Genomic DNA, 18,821 nt, shown 5'->3' on the forward strand with positions numbered 1-18,821 from the left:
GTTTATCCTGTTTTTGAGGACGAAAAGTTTGAAGCGTGAGATGAAAAATGTAAATCGCAAGAAGACCGCAGGACTAATAAAATTGCTACGGACTTGATCTAAGTGCGAAATAGATTGAATGGAATTTTATTTAGCAACTCAATATCTTCATTGTACAGACAATAAGTGTCAAAAAATATTGCCCTCCATGCAGATACTTGTAATAAAAAAGGCACTTTTTTAAAAACAGTTTTAATGCATGCTTTGTGTAACGTTTGATTAATAACGATCACCTTTATGATGATAAAAGGCTGCTTAGGCGTAGGAGCTGGAGTAAGTAGTAACCAGGTGAAGCAGCTGTTTTCAGGTGAAAGCTAGAAATGTCATCAAGTCGGCGCAAGGAAAACAAAGAAAACGAAACAGCTTTTCTAGTTTTTAATCATAAAATAAATTAGTTTCAATTTCAACTCGCTATTTATATTCCAGTGCTGTTAAATTAAATTAATTCCAAATGAACCTTGGTTGATTTTAGACAGAATTCAATATGCGTAATTAAAAATTTGCCCAGCAGATGTATGTCGATGTTAGCTCCAAAACGACAATAATCGAAAATGTTAATAGATGAACCAGAATCAATCAGTTTCAAACTCCGCGCAAATAAATTGTATAAAAAGAGTTTGTTGAAAGCTTGCACTGTATCGAGAAACGACGCATGATCTGAATAGGTGACTAATTTGTTTTGTAGCACTTTGAAGTTTAAATGATGTTACGACTCGGCCTGAGTTGTTCATAGCATAATTTGGAAATAATATCTCAAAAGTAAGCTGATCTTTGATCATTTCTGCATCATTTGGTCGATTTATCAGATTTTTTCGTGTTGCGAGATTTCTTGTCTGTGTTGGTTGATGCCAATGGGGATAATGATTTCGAATCGTCAGATGCAGAAGAGGGATTGATACAGGCGGGGTGGAAGGGAGCAACTAGCATAAAATGGGACAGGATAAATCCAACCAGTGGCAGAATGTAACACCAACCAACTTGTCCAAACGGCTTGCGCAGAACACATCCCAAACACCACAGGGCAGCTAGGAGGAAAATATCTGAAATTAACACGTTGACTGACTTAAATTCTTGTGGGAATCTTGGTAGGACGTTTCTTCTGTTACAGAACATTGACGGAACGGAACTCTTTAATGCTAGTTTTTCTGAGATTTTGAATAATTTAAGGTAGAAGTGATGGTTCAATTATTGTGGAAGCGACTGGATAGCTTTGGAAAAGGAACAGTCATTCACGTGAACTTGAAATGGAAAACAGCAATGCAACAGAAATAAAATTCAATTTTAGAAACATAGGTGACTAACGTCGGGCGAACCGCTATCAAACGACTGACGAGCGTTGCCTTCGTCAGTAGCTATATGCGCGGCTCAAGGAGATTATAGCTATAACTTAATTCAGGGGGAGTGTTTGGCATTATGAGGTGGAGTGGGGGGTATAATGGTAAAGGGTTCAAACTTTAAGAACAACCTTCATATCATAAATTTGTTTTTTTTTTAAACTGTTTCGGTGAATTGCATACTTAGACTAGTGAGCCGTCAGGCTCAGAAAATTCACTGCCCTCTGGGTTATACCCGTTGATCCCATTTTCGGGGACAAGGAGCGAGATTAAAATGGTCAGGCAAAATATCGCTCGAAAAACAGCCGGTAGGAAACCGGAAAGTCGTTAAATAAAATCTCTAGAAACGCTAGGCTACCTAAATACGAATATTAAAGCAAAGAGACTTAACAAAAACGTTAATTGCCTAAATACTATAGAAAGTTTTTTAAAAATGTTTTTGGGTTATGAGTGTAGTTAGGTGGAGGGTTGGTAGGGGGAGTGGGAATAAGTAGGCTTTTTGGGCTGGGGAAGGTATTCGCTGGGGTGGGTAGTAGTTAGTGTGGGGGATAGGTAGGAATATCTAGTTTGAATAGGGAGGAAAGACTGTCATGGGAAGAAAACGTATCAAACAAAGTCATAATGACGTCTCGACCATGAATTTAACCTGCAGTTCCTAATAACTTTGTTTGTAGCTACGCTACTGTTAAAGTCCATTGTTCTAAAGTAGAGATCTCAATGATCGAACTAAAAAAAACTCAATCAAAAGTTAGAGTGAAGAACCGACTTGCTTTAGCTAAAAAATAGTAGAATACCAATTTTCCTCAGAGGCGTAAAAAGACCGCAGCAACATTATAATTGCTACAAAATTTGTTAGAGAGCAAATAATGATGTCATTTGAATGCCGGTACAGATTTGTTTTAACATAATTATTAACACAAACAGAACAATTAGTCTTCAATTTTGCTTGAGAATTTTTCTGAACGTTCTTTTGTTACTAACTAGGGTCAGAGAAAACTTCACTTTCAGTGCTCAACAGTCTATCGTATTACAGAAATCTTAAAATTTTGGAATATTTGCAAAATTGAATGCGTTTTATTCAGTGGTATCAATTTTGCAACGGGTAACGCTGGTAACTTTGGTTGATTGTGGTGATTGCGATGGAAAATCTCTAAACTAAATTCGCAGCAAGTCTTGCAAAATTTGAGAATCTGCCGCTGATCAAAAAAATTACCCTTTGTTTTGTCTGGAAAATTTATATGCTATGGGTTGCTGTCGTCAACTGTGATGAAACAGTAAGGCACTGCATTCACTGCATTTCGTAAATTACAAAAATTTAATTCTTATAGATTTTTGAAAATGAGAAACATCAAAAAGGAGTTCTTTTTGTTTTTTTATCTAATGTGTTGTACAGCAAACTTTCAGTATGTAAAGTAACAGTGCTTGAATAATGGTAATAATATGTTAATACATAAAATTTCGCTAACTTTGAAAGATGCTATATCAGTCTTAGCAGTGGTAAATTTTTAATTGCTCCTGAAGGAAGTTCATAGCAATTATTGTAAACGTGTTGGTCTTTTGTATGCAAATTTTTCGCTTGTCAATTTTGCTTTTTTTCTGGAACATCCTTTGACTTCTCAAAGGACTTTCACGCTTCTGTTCTTCATTTTTGAGTGATATCTATTGCTCTCACTCCGAAGTAAAGCGTGTTGCTAATACAAAGTTGGTTGCAGCATAGCAAAAATAAGAACCAAATAGCAAAGTCGGCAGTTCTTATGGTTATAAAGAGGGAGGTCAATGGTTCCGGTTGGGTGAAGTCTTTTTCCACCCGCCTGTCGTTTGAGAGCAATTCTTGCGACATTAGTCGGTTTATGTTTTCGTCGGTTTATAGTAGGTTTATGTTTATCATTCCAGCAGTTAATGTTATGAAACTTAAGAGGTGACAAAAAAATCAATTGACTGCTACCCAGAAAACCGTAATATCATTTAGTTGGAGGGAAATCTTTCAAGCACTCAATGGTTCTTTCACAACTTAATCACTTAAATATAAAAACATAGCCGGCAGATTGCCGGAAAATAGCCGCGATAGACGCTTGTGGCCTTCCATGAACTGAAACAACCAAAGAAATAAGAGATAGATCGACCACCAGTCCGTTAATAGACCACTAGGGATAGATTCGGACTGTCAATTTTATGACACATACGGTCTATAAGGGAAAAGTGCTCAGAGAGCTTTTTCAAAATTGATATTCGAAATCAAAAACTCAAATTCTTGAGTAATACTCAAGAATTAGGGCGTATAAATTTGGCACTACTTAGATGCACACTATTGGTCTTTAACTAAAATGATCATGAAATTTAAAGTTCCTTAAGTGATTTCAGAAGTCATTTTTTGAGTGAGGTAAGTCACGCAATTGGCCTAAAAGCAGAAATGACGTCACGCACACAAATTTTAACTGCAAAGCAATAGAAGTTAGTGAAAAAGTCAATTCCAAGAAGTCAATTCCAAGAAGTCAATTCCAAGAAGTCAGGCCGTAAGAATCATCGATGGAGACTACGAATTAAAAACATAGCCGGTAGAGTACCGGAAACGACTCGAATCGTCGTGCAAAATAATTTCTACCGTAACTTGGACAAAATCAGAATATCGAAAAAAACACTAGAAACAACGAAAATAGTAGACCAATATAACATAAAAAGCGTTAAAAATTTTTTTCAGTTCAGGGGTGTGGGTAGGTGCTTGTGGGGGGGGGGGGGTAGGTAGTTGTGTACAAGCGAGGGGGGGGTAGATACGTTGGGGTTGAGGGTAGGTACGTGGGGGGGGGTAGTTTTTTTTGGGGGGGTAGGTAGTAAAATGGAATCAAATTTTCTCAAACTGACCTCTTCACCTTGAATTACAGACTGTTACCAATTGCTATACATTACAAACTAAGCTATTGTTAAAATCCAATGTTCGAAAACAGAAGTCTACAATCAAAAACGGAGGTAAAAGCTCGAATAGAAAGAAGTCAAAATTCAAGTCATGAACAAACTTGCTTTCTGCTAAAAAAAAACCTGTAGAATATCAATACTCCTCTTCGAGTCGTAAAAACACCACGATGTGCCCAATAATAGCCGCTATCGCTTCGCGGCTATTAATAACGTCGGGCTGATTGGTCTGAAACAACCCGTGAGTTGGTTTCGGTAGTAGCCTGGTAAAGTTTAGGGATGCTAGTATTAGAGGGTTGAGTGAGTAGGGGTGGTGCAAATCAGCAAGTGCAGGAAGGTAAACGGTGGAGTGGCATGGAAGAGGTGAGTTAGTTGGGATGAGTTGGAGGGGGGGGGGGGGGGTAGAGTTTTAGGGGTGAAACTCTGAGAAGCGCGCCTCACGCCATGAATTTATGTCTCCTCAAAAGTTTCTGTGAATCGCATGCTTAGGGAATAGCAATGAGTGAGGAGGTTCGAAGAGAGTTGCTCTGCTAATTAACGCTCTCCTAGTTTTACCTGTTTATCCCATTTTGAGAACGAAATGTTACAAGAGTGAGGAAAATAGATGAAGCACGAAGTTGCACTAAAAGACCGCGTGACTAAAGTATAGCTACAAGTGTCGTTTGAGAGTAATTAAAAACAAAAGTTGAAATGTAGCAGTAGTGAAGAAGGCTGGACTGATCTTTATGACAACAGAGCTCGAGTTTTGGCTGAAGTGTAAAGTTTTATGCGTTGTAGTACACGTGGATTAAGACATTCAGTCTCTCTCCCAGTTTTTGCAAAAAAAATCTTCATCCGGAAATCTCTACTGATCTGTGTCCAGATAATTATGTTGAATAATTTTGTGGCTGTTGATAAACTTCTTGAAACAACTATTTAAAAAACATGCTTCTATGCAATCAATTTGGTTTTACCTGTAAATTTCAGAAAACTGTAGCTTTGATCAACATCACTCTTTTAGGATCTCAATTAGGCCAATTATACGTACTTTCTTGGAGTTTTATTCAAGAAACCAAAAATGAGGTAAGACAAATGGAATCGGTTATTCCAAAAAGCACGGCAAAATGCATGATAAAAACCGAGTGTGCAAAATCGAGTTTGCTTTTTATTGTTGCATAATTCCGACTTCAGGAAGTTCAAACCTTCCACCTCCAAGATAAAAGTCTGACATCGTAACCACTGAGCTGCATCGTCTTTACAACTTCAACGCTAACAATTGACCTTTTGTTAGCGATGACAAACTTTCTTCGAAATCAAAGCAGTTGAGATCACTTTTAAGTTTGGCAGTCAAGCGCAAAAAAATCTTGAGAGAAAGGAATGTTCTAGAACAAAAGCGCAAAATTGGTCAAGCAAAAATTTTGCATAAGAACACACACGTTCACAATAATTTGTGAACACACCGTCCAGAGCAATCAATGATCAAAAAATATATGACGTGCAATTTTAGAAATGCGAGCGAGTCTGCAATACTAGGTCCTGGAGTGCCAGATCATAAAGCTTGCAGTGATTCACGCAAGGTATCAAAATTCAGACGTTTTGAACCCCTGCGCTGTTCTCGGTGAACTCAAGAGTTCTGCAGTGACGCCATTTGAATCAGTTAATCTATACGAATATGCGACTTACATTGAAGAGTGGCAGAAATAAAGAGGAGGATGAAAGCAGTGCGACCTTCAATCTTCTTGGCCAAACAGAGTATGAGGCAGATAAGAAGAATAACCCCTACACCAAATGCCCCAATCATCAGTATAGTGCCACCAACTAGATTTGGATTGTGAGGACCTGTAACAGTAGAATGGGAAGTTAAAGACTTCAAAGATAATTTTTTTAGCATTCGTGTTGAGTGAAGGAGCAGTTTAGTTTGAGAAATAAAGACAACAAATTAAAATTGTTGACTATCAATATTGTTTACAAGGAATATAAAAAGTAAATATTAGTTTTGACTAGTAAACTACGACCGGCTGGTTATGAAAGTAATTACATGTGCAAAAAAAACATTGACCGTCTCTTATGTATAACAAGCCAAACCGGGCCATTAGGACAAGAAAAAAGTAAGAAATCAAGGCACAGCGAAAAGTAAAATTGCATTTAAAAAGCAGTCTTATAGACTCTGAAAACTATCTATCTAAAACTGGTTTTTATATAAAACTCAGTTAAAAGTGAGCTCGGGTAAATAACATATCCAATATTTCTGTACGGTTGAAAGGGTCCTTTTCAAAACTTAGTCCAGACGACGTCGTTTTTTTATGTAAAAATATAGTCGGTATTAGTAGGTATATCGTTCGGTTTTAGACGAAAACGACAAAAATTCTTTCGTTTTTGGTTTCATGGGCATGGCTTCGGTCGTGCTTTTTAAATGTAAGGAATCTTTGGTATGTTTGGTTTAGTCAATTCGGTGTGTTTCGTTTTATTAGATTCGACATGTTCAGTTTCAAATGTAATACGGCCAAGAAGATTACAGTTTTAAATGAAATCTTCTTGGCCAAACAGAGTATGAGGCAGATAAGAAGACTAACCCCTACACCAAATACCCCAATAATCAAAATAGTGCCACCAACTAAATTTGGATTGTGAGGACCTGTAACAGCAGAATGGGAAGTTAAAGACTTCAAAGATAAATTCTTTAGCATTCGTGTTGAGTGAAGGCGCAGGTTAATTTGAGAAATAAAGACAACAAATTAAAATTGTTCACTATCAATATTGTTTACAAGGAAAATAAAATAAAAGCATTTATTTTGACTAGCAAACTACGACCGGCTGGTTATGAAAGTAATCACTTGTTCAAAAAACATTAACCGTCTCTTATGTATAACAAGCAAAACAGGGCCATTAGGACAAGAAAAAAGTAAGAAATCAAGGCACAGCGAAAAGTAAAATTGCATTTAAAAAGCAGTCTTATAGACTCTGAAAACTATCTATCTAAAACTGGTTTTTATATAAAACTCAGTTAAAAGTGAGCTCGGGTAAATAACGTATCCAATATTTCTGTACGGGTGAACGGGTCCTATTCAAACCTTAGACCACACGATGTTGTCTTTAAAATTTTTAAATGTAAAAATATAGTCGGTATTAGCAGGTATATCGTTCGATTTTAGACAAAAACGACAAAGATTCATTCGTTTGTTTTTGGTTTCGTTGGCATGCTTTTTAAACGGAAGGAATCGTTGGTATGTTTGGTTTAATTAATTCGGTGTGTTTGGTTTTTTTAGATATGACGCGTTCAGTTTTAAATGTAATACCGCCGAGAAGATTACAGTTTTAAATGTAATCTTCTTGGCCAAACAGAGTATCAGGCAGATAAGAAGAATAACCCCTATAACAAATGCCCCAATAATCAGTATAGTGCCACCAACTAGATTTGGATTGTGAGGACCTGTAACATTAGAAAGGGAAGTTAAAGACTTCAAAGGTAAATTCTTTAGCAGTCGTGTTGAGTGAAGGTGCAGTTTAGTTTGAGAAATAAAGACAACAAATTAAAATTGTTGACTATCAGTATTGTTTACAAGGAATATAAAATGTGAATATTAGTTTTGACTAGCAAACTACGACCGGTTGGTTATGAAAGTAATTACTTGTGCAAAAAAATTGACCGTTTTTCTTATGTATAACAAGCCAAACCGGGCCATTAGGACAAAAAAAAGTAAGAAATCAAGGCAAGGCGAAAAGTAAAACTGCATTTAAAAAGCAGTCTTAGAGTGTCTGAAAACTATCTATCTAAAACTGGTTTTTATATAAAATTCAGTTAAAAGTGAGCTCGGATAAATAACATATCCAATATTTCTGTACGGTTGAACGGGTCCCATTCAAACCTTAGTCCAAACGACGTTGTTTTTAAAATTTTAAATGTAAAAATTTAGTCGGTATTAGTAGGTATATCGTTCGGTTTTAGACAAAAACGAGAAAAATTTTTTTGTTTTTGGTTTCGTAGGCATGATTTTGGTCATGCTTTTTAAACGTAAGGAATCATTGGTATGTTTTGTTTATTCAATTTCGGTGTGTTTGATTTTATTAGATTTGACATGTTCAGTTTTAAATGTAATACCGCCGAGAAGATTACAGTTTTGAATGTAATATTCTTGGCCAAACAGTGTATGAGGCAGATAAGAAGAATAAGCCCTAAACCAAATGCTCCAATCATCAGTATAGTGCCACCAACTAGATTTGGATTGTGAGGACCTGTAACAGTAGAAAGGGAAGTTAAAGACTTCAAAAATAATTATATTAGCATTCGTGTTGAGTGAAGGAGCAGTTTAGTTTGAGAAATAAAGATAACAAATTAAAATTTTTGACTATCAGTATTGTTTACAAGGAATGTAAAATGTAAATATTAGTTTTGACTAGCAAACTACGACCGGCTGATTATGAAAGTAATTACTTGTGCAAAGAACATTGACCGTCTCTCTTATGTATAACAAGCCAAACCGGGCCATTAGGACAAAAAAATAGTAAGAAATCAAGGCACGTCGAAAAGAAAAATTGCACTTAAAAAGCAGTCTTAGAAACTCTGAAAACAATCTATCTAAAACTGGTTTATATAAAAAATTCAGTTAAAAGTGAGCCAGGGTAAATAACATATCCAAATCCAATATTTCTGTACGGATGAACGAGTCCTATTCAAACCTAAGTCCTGACGACGTTGTTTTTAAGTTTTTAATTGTAAAAACATAGTCGGTATTAGTAGGTATATCGTTCGTTTTTAGACAAAAACGACAAAATTTCTTTGGTTTTTGGTTTCGTGGGTATGGTTTCGGTCGTGTTTTTAAACGTAAGGAATCATTGGTATGTTTGGTTTAATCAATTCGGTGTGTTTGGTTTTATTAGATTCGACATCTTCAGTTTTAACTGTAATACCGCCCAGAAGATTACAGTTCTAAATGTAATCTTCTTGGCCAAACAGAGTATCAGACAGATAAGAAGAATAATCCCTATACCAAATGCCCCAATCATCAGTATAGTGCCACCAACTAGATTTGGATTGTGAGGACCTGTAACATTAAAATGGGAAGTTAAAGACTTCAAAGATAAATTTTTTAGCAGTCGTGTTGAGTGAAGGTGCAGTTTAGTTTGAGAAATAAAGACAACAAATTAAAATTGTTGACTATCAGTATTGTTTACAAGGAATATAAAATGTGAATATTAGTTTTGACTAGCAAACTACGACCGGCTGGTTATGAAAGTAATTACTTGCGCAAAAAAATTGACCGTTTTTCTTATGTATAACAAGCCAAACCGGGCCATTAGGAGAAGAAAAAAGTAAGAAATCAAGGCACGGCGACAAGTAAAATTGCATTTAAAAAGCAGTCTTAGAGTGTCTGAAAACTATCTATGTAAAACTGGTTTTTATATAAAATTCAGTTAAAAGTGAGCTCGGGTAAATAACATATCCAATATTTCTGCACGGGTGAACGGGTCCCATTCAAACCTTAGTCCAGACGACGTTGTTTTTAAAATTTTAAATGTAAAAATATAGTCGGTATTAGTAGGTATATCGTTCGGTTTTAGACAAAAACGACATAAACTTTTTTGTTTTTGGTTTCGTGGGCATGATTTTGGTCATGCTTTCTAAACGTAAGGAATCATTGGTATGTTTTGTTTAATCAATTCGGTGTGTTTGGTTTTATTAGACTTGACATGTTCAGTTTTAAATGTAATGCCGCCGAGAAGATTACAGTTTTGAATGTAATCTTCTTGGCCAAACAGTGTATGAGGCAGATAAGAAGAATAAGCCCTATACCAAATGCTCCAATCATCAGTATAGTGCCACCAACTAGATTTGGATTGTGAGGACCTGTAACAGTAGAATGGGAAGTTAATGACTTCAAAGATAATTTTTTTAGCATTCGTGTTGAGTGAAGGAGCAGTTTAGTTTGAGAAATAAAGATAACAAATTAAAATTTTTGACTATCAGTATTGTTTACAAGGAATGTTAAATGTAAATATTAGTTTTGACTAGCAAACTACGACCGGCTGGTTATGAAAGTAATTACTTGTGCAAAAAACATTGACCGTCTCTCTTATGTATAACAAGCCAAACCGGGCCATTAGGACAAGAAAATAGTAAGAAATCAAGGCACGGCGAAAAGAAAAATTGCACTTAAAAAGCAGTCTTAGAAACTCTGAAAACCATCTATCTAAAACTGGTTTATATATAAAATTCAGTTAAAAGTGAGCTAGGGTAAATAACATATCGAAATCCAATATTTCTGTACGGATAAACGAGTCCTATTAAAACCTAAGTCCTGGCGACTTTGTTTTTAAGTTTTTAAATGTAAAAACATAGTCGGTATTAGTAGGTATATCGTTCGGTTTTAGACAAAAACGACAAAATTTGTTTGGTTTTTGGTTTCTTGGGTATAGTTTCGGTCGTGTTTTTAAACGTAAGGAATCATTGGTATGTTTGGTTTAATCAATTCGGTGTGTTTGGTTTTATTAGATTCGACATCTTCAGTTTTAACTGTAATACCGCCCAGAAGATTACAGTTATAAATGTAATCTTCTTGGCCAAACAGAGTATGAGGCAAATAAGAAGAATAACCCCTATACCAAAAGCCCCAACCATCAGTATAGTGCCACCAATTAGATTCGGAAGGTGAGGACCTGTAACAGTAGAATGGGAAGTTAAAGACTTCAAAGAAAAATTCTTTAGCATTCGTGTTGAGCGAAGGCTCAGTTTAGTTTGAGAAATAAAGACAACAAATTTAAATTGTTGACTATCAATGTTGTTTACAAGGAATATAAATTGTAAATATTAATTTTGACTAGTAAACTACGACCGGCTGGTTATGAAAGAATTACATGTGCAAAAAACATTGACCGTCTCTTAAGTATAACAAGCCATACTGGGCCATTAGGTTGAGAAAAAAGTAAGAAATCAAGGCACGGCGAAAATGCATTTAAAAAGCAGTCTTAGAGACTCTGAAAACTGTCTATCTAAAACTGGTTTTTTAAAAAAACCAGTAAAAAGTGAGCTCGGGTAAATGACATATCCAATATTTCTGTACGGGTTAACGGGTCCTAATCAAACCTTAGTCCAGACGACGTTGTTTTTAAATAAAAAATATAGTCGGTATTAGAAGGTATATCGTTCGGTTTTGGACAAAAACGACAAAAACTCGACATGTTCAGTTTTATATGTAATACCGCTGGCATGGTAAATTTCTCGTGATCAAATCCAGGTTCAGTGAGTGTGTTTTCAATGAACTCAATCCCTGTTCAACAAGTCAGTTAATTTTAACTTAAAAAACAAACAAAAACTTCATATTTGTTCAATCAGTTTTCTAAATGCGCTAAAGAGGAAAGCCACACTATTTTCACTTTTTAAATGAAAATGTCTCAACGAGGTACGATTGGAACTTCTGCGATTAGGTTACCACAAAAATTGAGCACATTATAAAAAAAAATTTCGAGGAAAAAACCGACAATTTTTCACGTTTCAAACCAAAACCGAATCTGATAAAACAAAAATGCCAAACCTTAGAGACAAAACATACCAAAAATTTGCGTTTGAAGCCGAACATACCGAACAAAACGAACATGCCAAGCATTTCTCACGTGGCAAAGAAAACCAAACAACCACAACATTTTTTCGTCGAATTTGTTCGGTCTTCGGGACTATGATTATACTGAGCACCTGTTTTCCACGTGCCTTTTTAAGATTTATTGCAAACTAGTTGATTGAGTTGAGTTACCGCGAAATAGCAACAAAGTATCTAAAAAACGACAATTGAAATTTTAGACTAAAGAAGTCGCAAAAACTTCTAATAACGTTTAGCTATGGCAACAGATTGTTCTAGGAGAATGCTTTGTCCCTATTTGTCCAGGAACTGATTGATTAAGTAGCAAATTTAAAAATTGAAACCCAATAGCTACATTCTGTGAGGCCACAACAGCGATATATAAAAATGTTTTATTAAAATCCAATTAAGCCCTGGGCATTGACCAACCGCTGTGTTTTATGGATCTTATAAGAACCTGCAACTTTCAAAAGTTATTCTACTAATGCTATTAATAACTGATGTCAAGATTCTGAATTTTTGAGAAATGAAAATGAACAACGAATTTATTATTATTATAACAAGCGTCTTTCTTTTTGCCGTAGGCAAAGATTAAGAAATCAATTTAGTAACGTCAGTAAAATTTTTTAAACTTATAAAGTTCCCTTGATTTTAAAATTTCTAACCAGAAAAATCTTTAACTCTGTAATAGACTTTCAACAAATTGTAATGCGTTAGTAAATTTGTAGTATGCAATTACTGAAAGCGGAAAAACTGAATAGCTGTTCTATTGACGTAAATCAAAAAATTGGGGAAAGCATATGGTTTAAAAAAACATTCGAACTTAATGCTAACTGTGAGACAAATGTTAGTTGACAAACTATGAAGCAGTAGAATAAATTTTTTTACACTGTTCAAATTACCAAGATTTTTTAGTATAATTTTTTTTCTTTGCGTCTCAGAAAATTTGAAATTCTTCCACTTTTATCAATGCCGCAGTAACTTTACTATAAAATGAACTTCGTATACAGATTCTACGTCTTGAAACAAAATTGTGCCACGAAAAATGAGAATTACAAACGCTAAAAGATTCATTCGTTTAAATCAGCTCTACTTATTTTATTTTTTTTCACCAAGATTAATTTCATCACATGACATCTCGTCCCTTTTATCATATACAAAGAGGTAATGGAAAAAATTGCAAAAAAAAACTATTAACGCACCGTTTTGGTTGTTTCCACCTTTGTCTTTAAAAAACTTTATCAATCAGCAAGAAATGACCCACAAAAATGTTAAGTCTCTCTCATAAAACAGGAGATCATATGAAAATTTGTCATCAACGGCGCTCCATTTTTGAGAAGTTATCATTATTCTTAAGGTTACCGATTCATGGCTGTCGTTAAGCAGCAATCGGAAAATGATATACTTATCCTATCTGAGTAGTAAGCAAATAACACGTCCGAAAAAGACAGTAGTTGGTTGTTAGATTTTTTCACTGGAATCAGTTGCTTGTTAATCCGAAAAGAGTCCACCCAAATGAAAATAACTGACTAACGTCGGATGAAGTGCTCTCGAACAACAGGAGAGGGGCAATTTAGTTTCAGGTGTACATTAGATATTTTTGGGTGCAAAATGTTGGATCTGATAGGGGTTCAACCCTGCGACGTCCTGGAATGCAGTCAGACATCTTAATCTCTTTGCCACATCTGCTGTGTTGCTCAAGCGCTAACAAACTTTTCTATGAGAGCAGCAAACTTCAATTCAGAATGAGAGCAATTGAAATCGTTCAAAAGGAAGAAGTGAAGCGTGAAAAATTCACTTGAGAATTACCTGAAAAAATGCGCAAGCAAATATGGTCCAGCCAAATTTTTGCGTAAAAAGACCAAGTTTACAAATTTTCTTTAAACGTCGTTCAAGAGCAATTAAAGAGATCAAATTTGTTCACAACACAGATTTTTCTCACATGAATGACGTGACTGTATTGTGGTACAATGACAAAGTCTCAAGCTTTGGCTTATGCAGCCTATTTGTACCTGGTGAAGGTGAATGAAGGTGCTTCTGTGTGTGTGTGTGTGTGTGTGTGTGTGTGTGTGTGTGTGTGTGTGTGTGTGTGTGTGGGGGGGGGTTGTCCAGAAGTCACAAAAAATGCTAATCTCGCCACGAAATTAATTTTGAACAGTCTCGGCCAATCGAATACTGAGAGATTTAAAGAAGTTCTCAAGATAGAAAGTTAAACATAAACAACGTAAAGACCGTGAATCGCTCTGCAACGACCAACGTCCGGTGAAACGACCAGCGAGCCGTTGCTTTGAGCAGAAGTCAGCTGGGGTTATGGATGGTAGCGTTAGTGGTTGAGCGGAGTGGAGGGTGGTGGATCAAGCATGGGGGCAGAGGGTACGGTTGTGAGAGCTGGAAGAGAGAGGGTCCATACCTGCAAGTGGAAGAGGGTAGATGTGGATTTGTTTGAGGTGTGACAGAGGGGGGGGGGGTTAGTGAGGAGGAAGGTTGAAGTGCTCAAGATTAGGAACCGAGACTAATAAGGCGTAAGGTTCTAAGAGAGCCGCCTAATGCCCTCTGGGTTTTAACTGTTTATCCCATTTTTTATCCCATTTAAAAGGTTGAGACAAAAATTCGTTCAAGAAAAAAATTGCATGAAAAGCCCACATGACTAATATAATTACAATAAAATTCGTTTAAGAACAATTTTAAAAAAATGTTCAACCGAGAAACAGTCTGAAAAAAATATCGGAAATTCAAGAAATTGTTGTAAAAAATACCAACAGGACCATTTTAATTGCTACAAACTCAACTTGAGAGCAGTGCTAATGGCAACAAACGTTTTTAAAAAAAATTGCTGACGTCTCAGTGAAAGTTTCTACCGGTACCGAGTTAAACTTACATTTAAAGAAAGTTGCTGGAACTTACCGAAATTAAAAGTAATAAATATGAGTAATTATAGTCCACTTTTACAACATATTAAAGCGCATAAGTGGAAATCAGCTATAAAAGTGAATGAATTTACTCTGAAACTTGGTAAAAGTGGAATGTAATATCTGGAATGCTATTGAGATCGATGTCCTTCTACTGCATTCACTCCGGTTAAAGCATTTTTTGTGATCCGTTTTACTACCCAGGTTTACACCTTAAGTTATTAAAAGTCCTTAATTAAAATTTTCTAGTGTGTTCAAGCAATATTGGATCAAGCAAAATTCTTTGCAATTCAACATTTTGGTAGAGCATGATTTTTAGTCGGGTTATAAGTCTAACTTTGATTTTTCCATAGCCCAATTTTCTCATTGTTGTCTTTGGTTATTGCTAACTCATCACCGTTTGAGCATGAAACGCATATCAGCACAACAGACTGGACACAGGTTGAGAAAATGACAAATGTCAAATAGCCGCACTTTTTGTCGCATCTTTCTTTGCATTTCTCTTTACATTTCTGTTTTGTTTCGTTTTTGTCATCTTGTGTACCTTCTTTTGATTGCTTTTGTTGTTCTGAAGGATTCTCATTTTCTTCGTCAATCGCTTCGGTTCCTTTCTTGTCTCCAGGGTTCGATTCTTTGTCAGTTTTGGGTGAAGACTTAACATTGCCTTTCGTGATAGTGCTGCCTTTTGTATCTGTGTATGGATGTGTTCTGGCAGTAACAAAGGTACTCCTGTACGGAGGTCTCTTGCTATCTCTTCCAGGCTTACTTTCTCCCCTTTCCTCTGGATTTGTCCCGTGTCTGTTGTCTCCTACCGCTTTGTTCCATTTTCCGGGTTTGTCAATGACCAGTGATGACTTTTGATTCGACTCTTGATGACAATGGTTGGTTTTGTTTGCTAATTGGCCAATGGTGCCATAGTTTTGTAATGAAACTACTGCCTTCTGAAAATTGTCACCTCCGGCTCGACTTCTAAACACACAACTGTAGGCTTTAAATTAAATTATTTTTAATTTTTTTTAAATTATCAATTCAACAACTATATTAAACAGCTCAAATTCAATAATTAAATTATTTTTAGATTTTGATTTATAAAAGAGACCACGATTATTTGAGTTGTCAAATGGGTGACAATCAAATGTTTTTCAGCGCATTTCTAATGCCTTTGAAAAAAATTATTGATAAAACTTTGCTGATTACGAAACGAAACGTTTTCAAATACATGCTAAAACGATTGTGCGACTGCGGGTCTAATGATAAAAAAATCTTGAGTTTTGAAGCCATTAAAATCCCACAAAGAAATCAGTAACAAAATATTGATTTTTACAAATATGGAAGTCAGTTTTGCCCGTACATCTCCTCAACACAACAAAAATTGCCTAAATTGTGATTCAACTATTGAATTGAGAATTTTGAGTTAAATCAAAAATCAGGCGAAAAGTTCGTGTTACAAAAAATAGCATAAAAAATACCGACATAACGTATGTAATTGCTATAGTACAATCATTCGAAAACCAATGCAAAGAACGAGTTCTTCAGCAGTGAAAGATACTAATTTGCCATAAGAAGATTCTTTGGAAGCCACTGAAGTTTTTTGCAGCATTTCAGTTATACAGTAAATACGCAATAACAATTAAGAAAAACTCCGTGTCACAGGTAATAAAACTCATAAAATTCCGTGATACGTAATAGCTATTACTCACTATATGTCCCTTTTGCGCCAAAATTTGCTTCACGATAATTTTTTCGTATAACTTTAAGAGAATCCAGCGGAAACTCCTGTACAGATAAAAAATTATCCATTATGTAGTCTTAATTTTTTTTATTGTATCCAGTTTGCCCGAAAAAATCTTTGTGACATTTGGCTGCGCAACAGAAAGTTAATCAATAAAATTCTAATAGTGTTAACAAAACTGTTTAGCATTAAAATTTATTTGTGATACTTAAAATAGAAATGAAGTGGAACCAAGGATCATAAAAACTTTTTTTTCATAATCGGGCAATAAAATGATGTTTTCTGGAGATAATTGGAGATAATTGCATGTAAAGTTGGGATAAAGAAGGTAGTGCTGATCATGGGCGTTGAAAATTAAATCGAAGTAAAAAGAGTGTAAGCTGAATAATCGTTCTGATAGTTGTTTTTCTGTTTAGACACTATGCCGTTCTGGGTTGTCATCAGCGTATATTTCTGAGAAAAACCTCTCAGAAAACTCCAAAAGGCAATTTATTACATCTCAGAGGTAGTGCAAGTTCTTATTTTGTATTTTTTTTCCAAAATTCAGAATGGAACTTCAAGTTTTAGAGAGAGCATTTAAATAACAAGAAAAAGCATAACGCTAACCACAATTGCCAAACTATCGGAGCATAGTCTGGTTTAGTGAAACTTCTTTGGTACTGAAACATCCTTTGAGAGAGGCATAATTTCACAAGAATAAATGGATCTTTCCCGCTAGCGCCCCCCCCCCAGTCCTATACAGCGGAGGCTTAGACACCCCCCAAGTTACAATGCTTTGCTCCCTACTGAAAAGGTCAATTCATTTCATAATTACGTGCCTGTTACAATACATCAACAACCACATTTGCGCCATTTTTTGGACCTTTTCCGCTAGCGCCCCCCAATAAATTAGGCACCCCACATTTGTGTATGTTTTAACATTATGTGTGCATATGAATTATTACTTGTGAATACGCGTGAATGCGCATTTAGAAAATATTAACAGAGCGGTAGTTTGAAATTAATACGTGCATAATAATAATAATGAGCTGCATATAATGTAAATATCAACCAAAAACTTGTTCCTATTGCCTTATTTAGATTTGCGTTTTTTGTAAAAGGGTCTACTACTTTGATTTTCCTGAAAAATGTTGCATATGTGGTTGTTGATGTATTATACTAGGTAGGTAATCATAAACACAAGTAACCTTTCCAGAAGGTCGCAAAACATTAATGTTTGGGGGGGGGTGCCTAAGTTTCGGCTATATAGGACTGGGGGGGCGCTAGCGGAAAAGATCCCATCTTTTGAGAAAAATCATTATAGTAGACCCCTTTATAAAGCACGTAAAATATAATACGTACAAGTTTTTGGTTAATGTTTACCTTATATGCAGCTTTTTATTGCTATACAAATATTTCTTTCAAAGCTACGCTCTACCAGTATTTTCTAAGTGCCTATTCACACGTATGCATATGAAATAACTCAAATGTGTACATACCTTTTAAACATATACAGAGGGGCGTGCCTAATTTACAGGGGGGAGGGCGCTAGCGGAAAAAATCGGAATAAATAATTCTGAAGTTTTTTAATCACAACACTTTCGCACCACCCTTTTTCTTATTTTTAGTAGTGGGCTGTTACTTTATCATGACCCTAGTGAATCAGAGTTAGATGCAAAATTGAATAATTCTAAGCTGAAACTGAGAAAATTTTTAGTTTGTTTTATGCAAAAGAAATCACAGCGATATATGATGTACGTATAGCGAAGTGATATGTAGTATCTATAAGTTGCCTTATATAGGATATCCACAATTAAGAGGTAGTTTAAAAACATTTAAATCAAAAGTCAGATCGGATCTTGGAAAAATTGGTCAGTGTAGTTTTCCTCAGAACTTTGAGCAATTTAGTTACCGGTTTTCTCAATTGTGTACGTTGTCTACAAAAAAAAACAAAACAAAAAGACAAAGAAAACAAATCACGGCTACCTAGCTGTCATGTTATCTTACTTGATGTCATAGTTGAAATTGTTCAAGTCCCACCCACCCGATGCTGTATAGAAATCACCGTCTGCAGTAAATGAAACCGAATTAGCATAATTTGAATTTGGTTCTCGGTTGTCAGGATATAAGTGCCGATTCCCGGCGTCATCTTTATCAATATCGTTTTCAATATCATTCTCGTTCATTCTTGTCTTTCATTTTTATACTGATAAGATTTAGTAAATTTGCCACATTGGGCCTTAAATCATAGATAACGCATTTAATGCGTGGTAAATTGTCGCTGCATAATCCAAGGGCATTGCTTTGAGAAGTTAAAAATCAGCGTTGAATTTCATAGCATCGGAGCTTTAATGACCTCTAAATTTTTACG

General features: G+C 35.5%; 1 protein-coding gene across 3 annotated transcripts; it reads right to left on the reverse strand.

The window, feature by feature from the left end:
• Nucleotides 1-389: 389 nt before the first annotated feature.
• Nucleotides 390-18,821, reverse strand: LOC142346057 (uncharacterized). Of its 3 annotated transcripts, none has more exons than XM_075398568.1 (4): nucleotides 18,458-18,821; nucleotides 15,137-15,708; nucleotides 5,943-6,098; nucleotides 390-1,079 (listed from the first exon to the last, which is right to left on the reverse strand). In XM_075398568.1, the coding sequence occupies exons 1-4, from the start codon at nucleotides 18,634-18,636 to the stop codon at nucleotides 826-828; spliced, it is 1,161 nt and encodes a 386-aa protein (XP_075254683.1). In that variant the 5' UTR covers nucleotides 18,637-18,821; the 3' UTR covers nucleotides 390-825. The 3 variants fall into 3 exon arrangements, with proteins under 3 accessions (XP_075254683.1, XP_075254674.1, XP_075254668.1); XM_075398559.1 differs by having other exon boundaries at nucleotides 390-1,064; nucleotides 15,077-15,708; XM_075398553.1 differs by having other exon boundaries at nucleotides 15,077-15,708.

This window comes from Convolutriloba macropyga, chromosome 1 (genome assembly GCF_964194025.1).
Source record: "Convolutriloba macropyga chromosome 1, txConMacr16.3, whole genome shotgun sequence".
Classification (NCBI taxonomy): Eukaryota; Metazoa; Xenacoelomorpha; order Acoela; family Convolutidae; genus Convolutriloba; species Convolutriloba macropyga.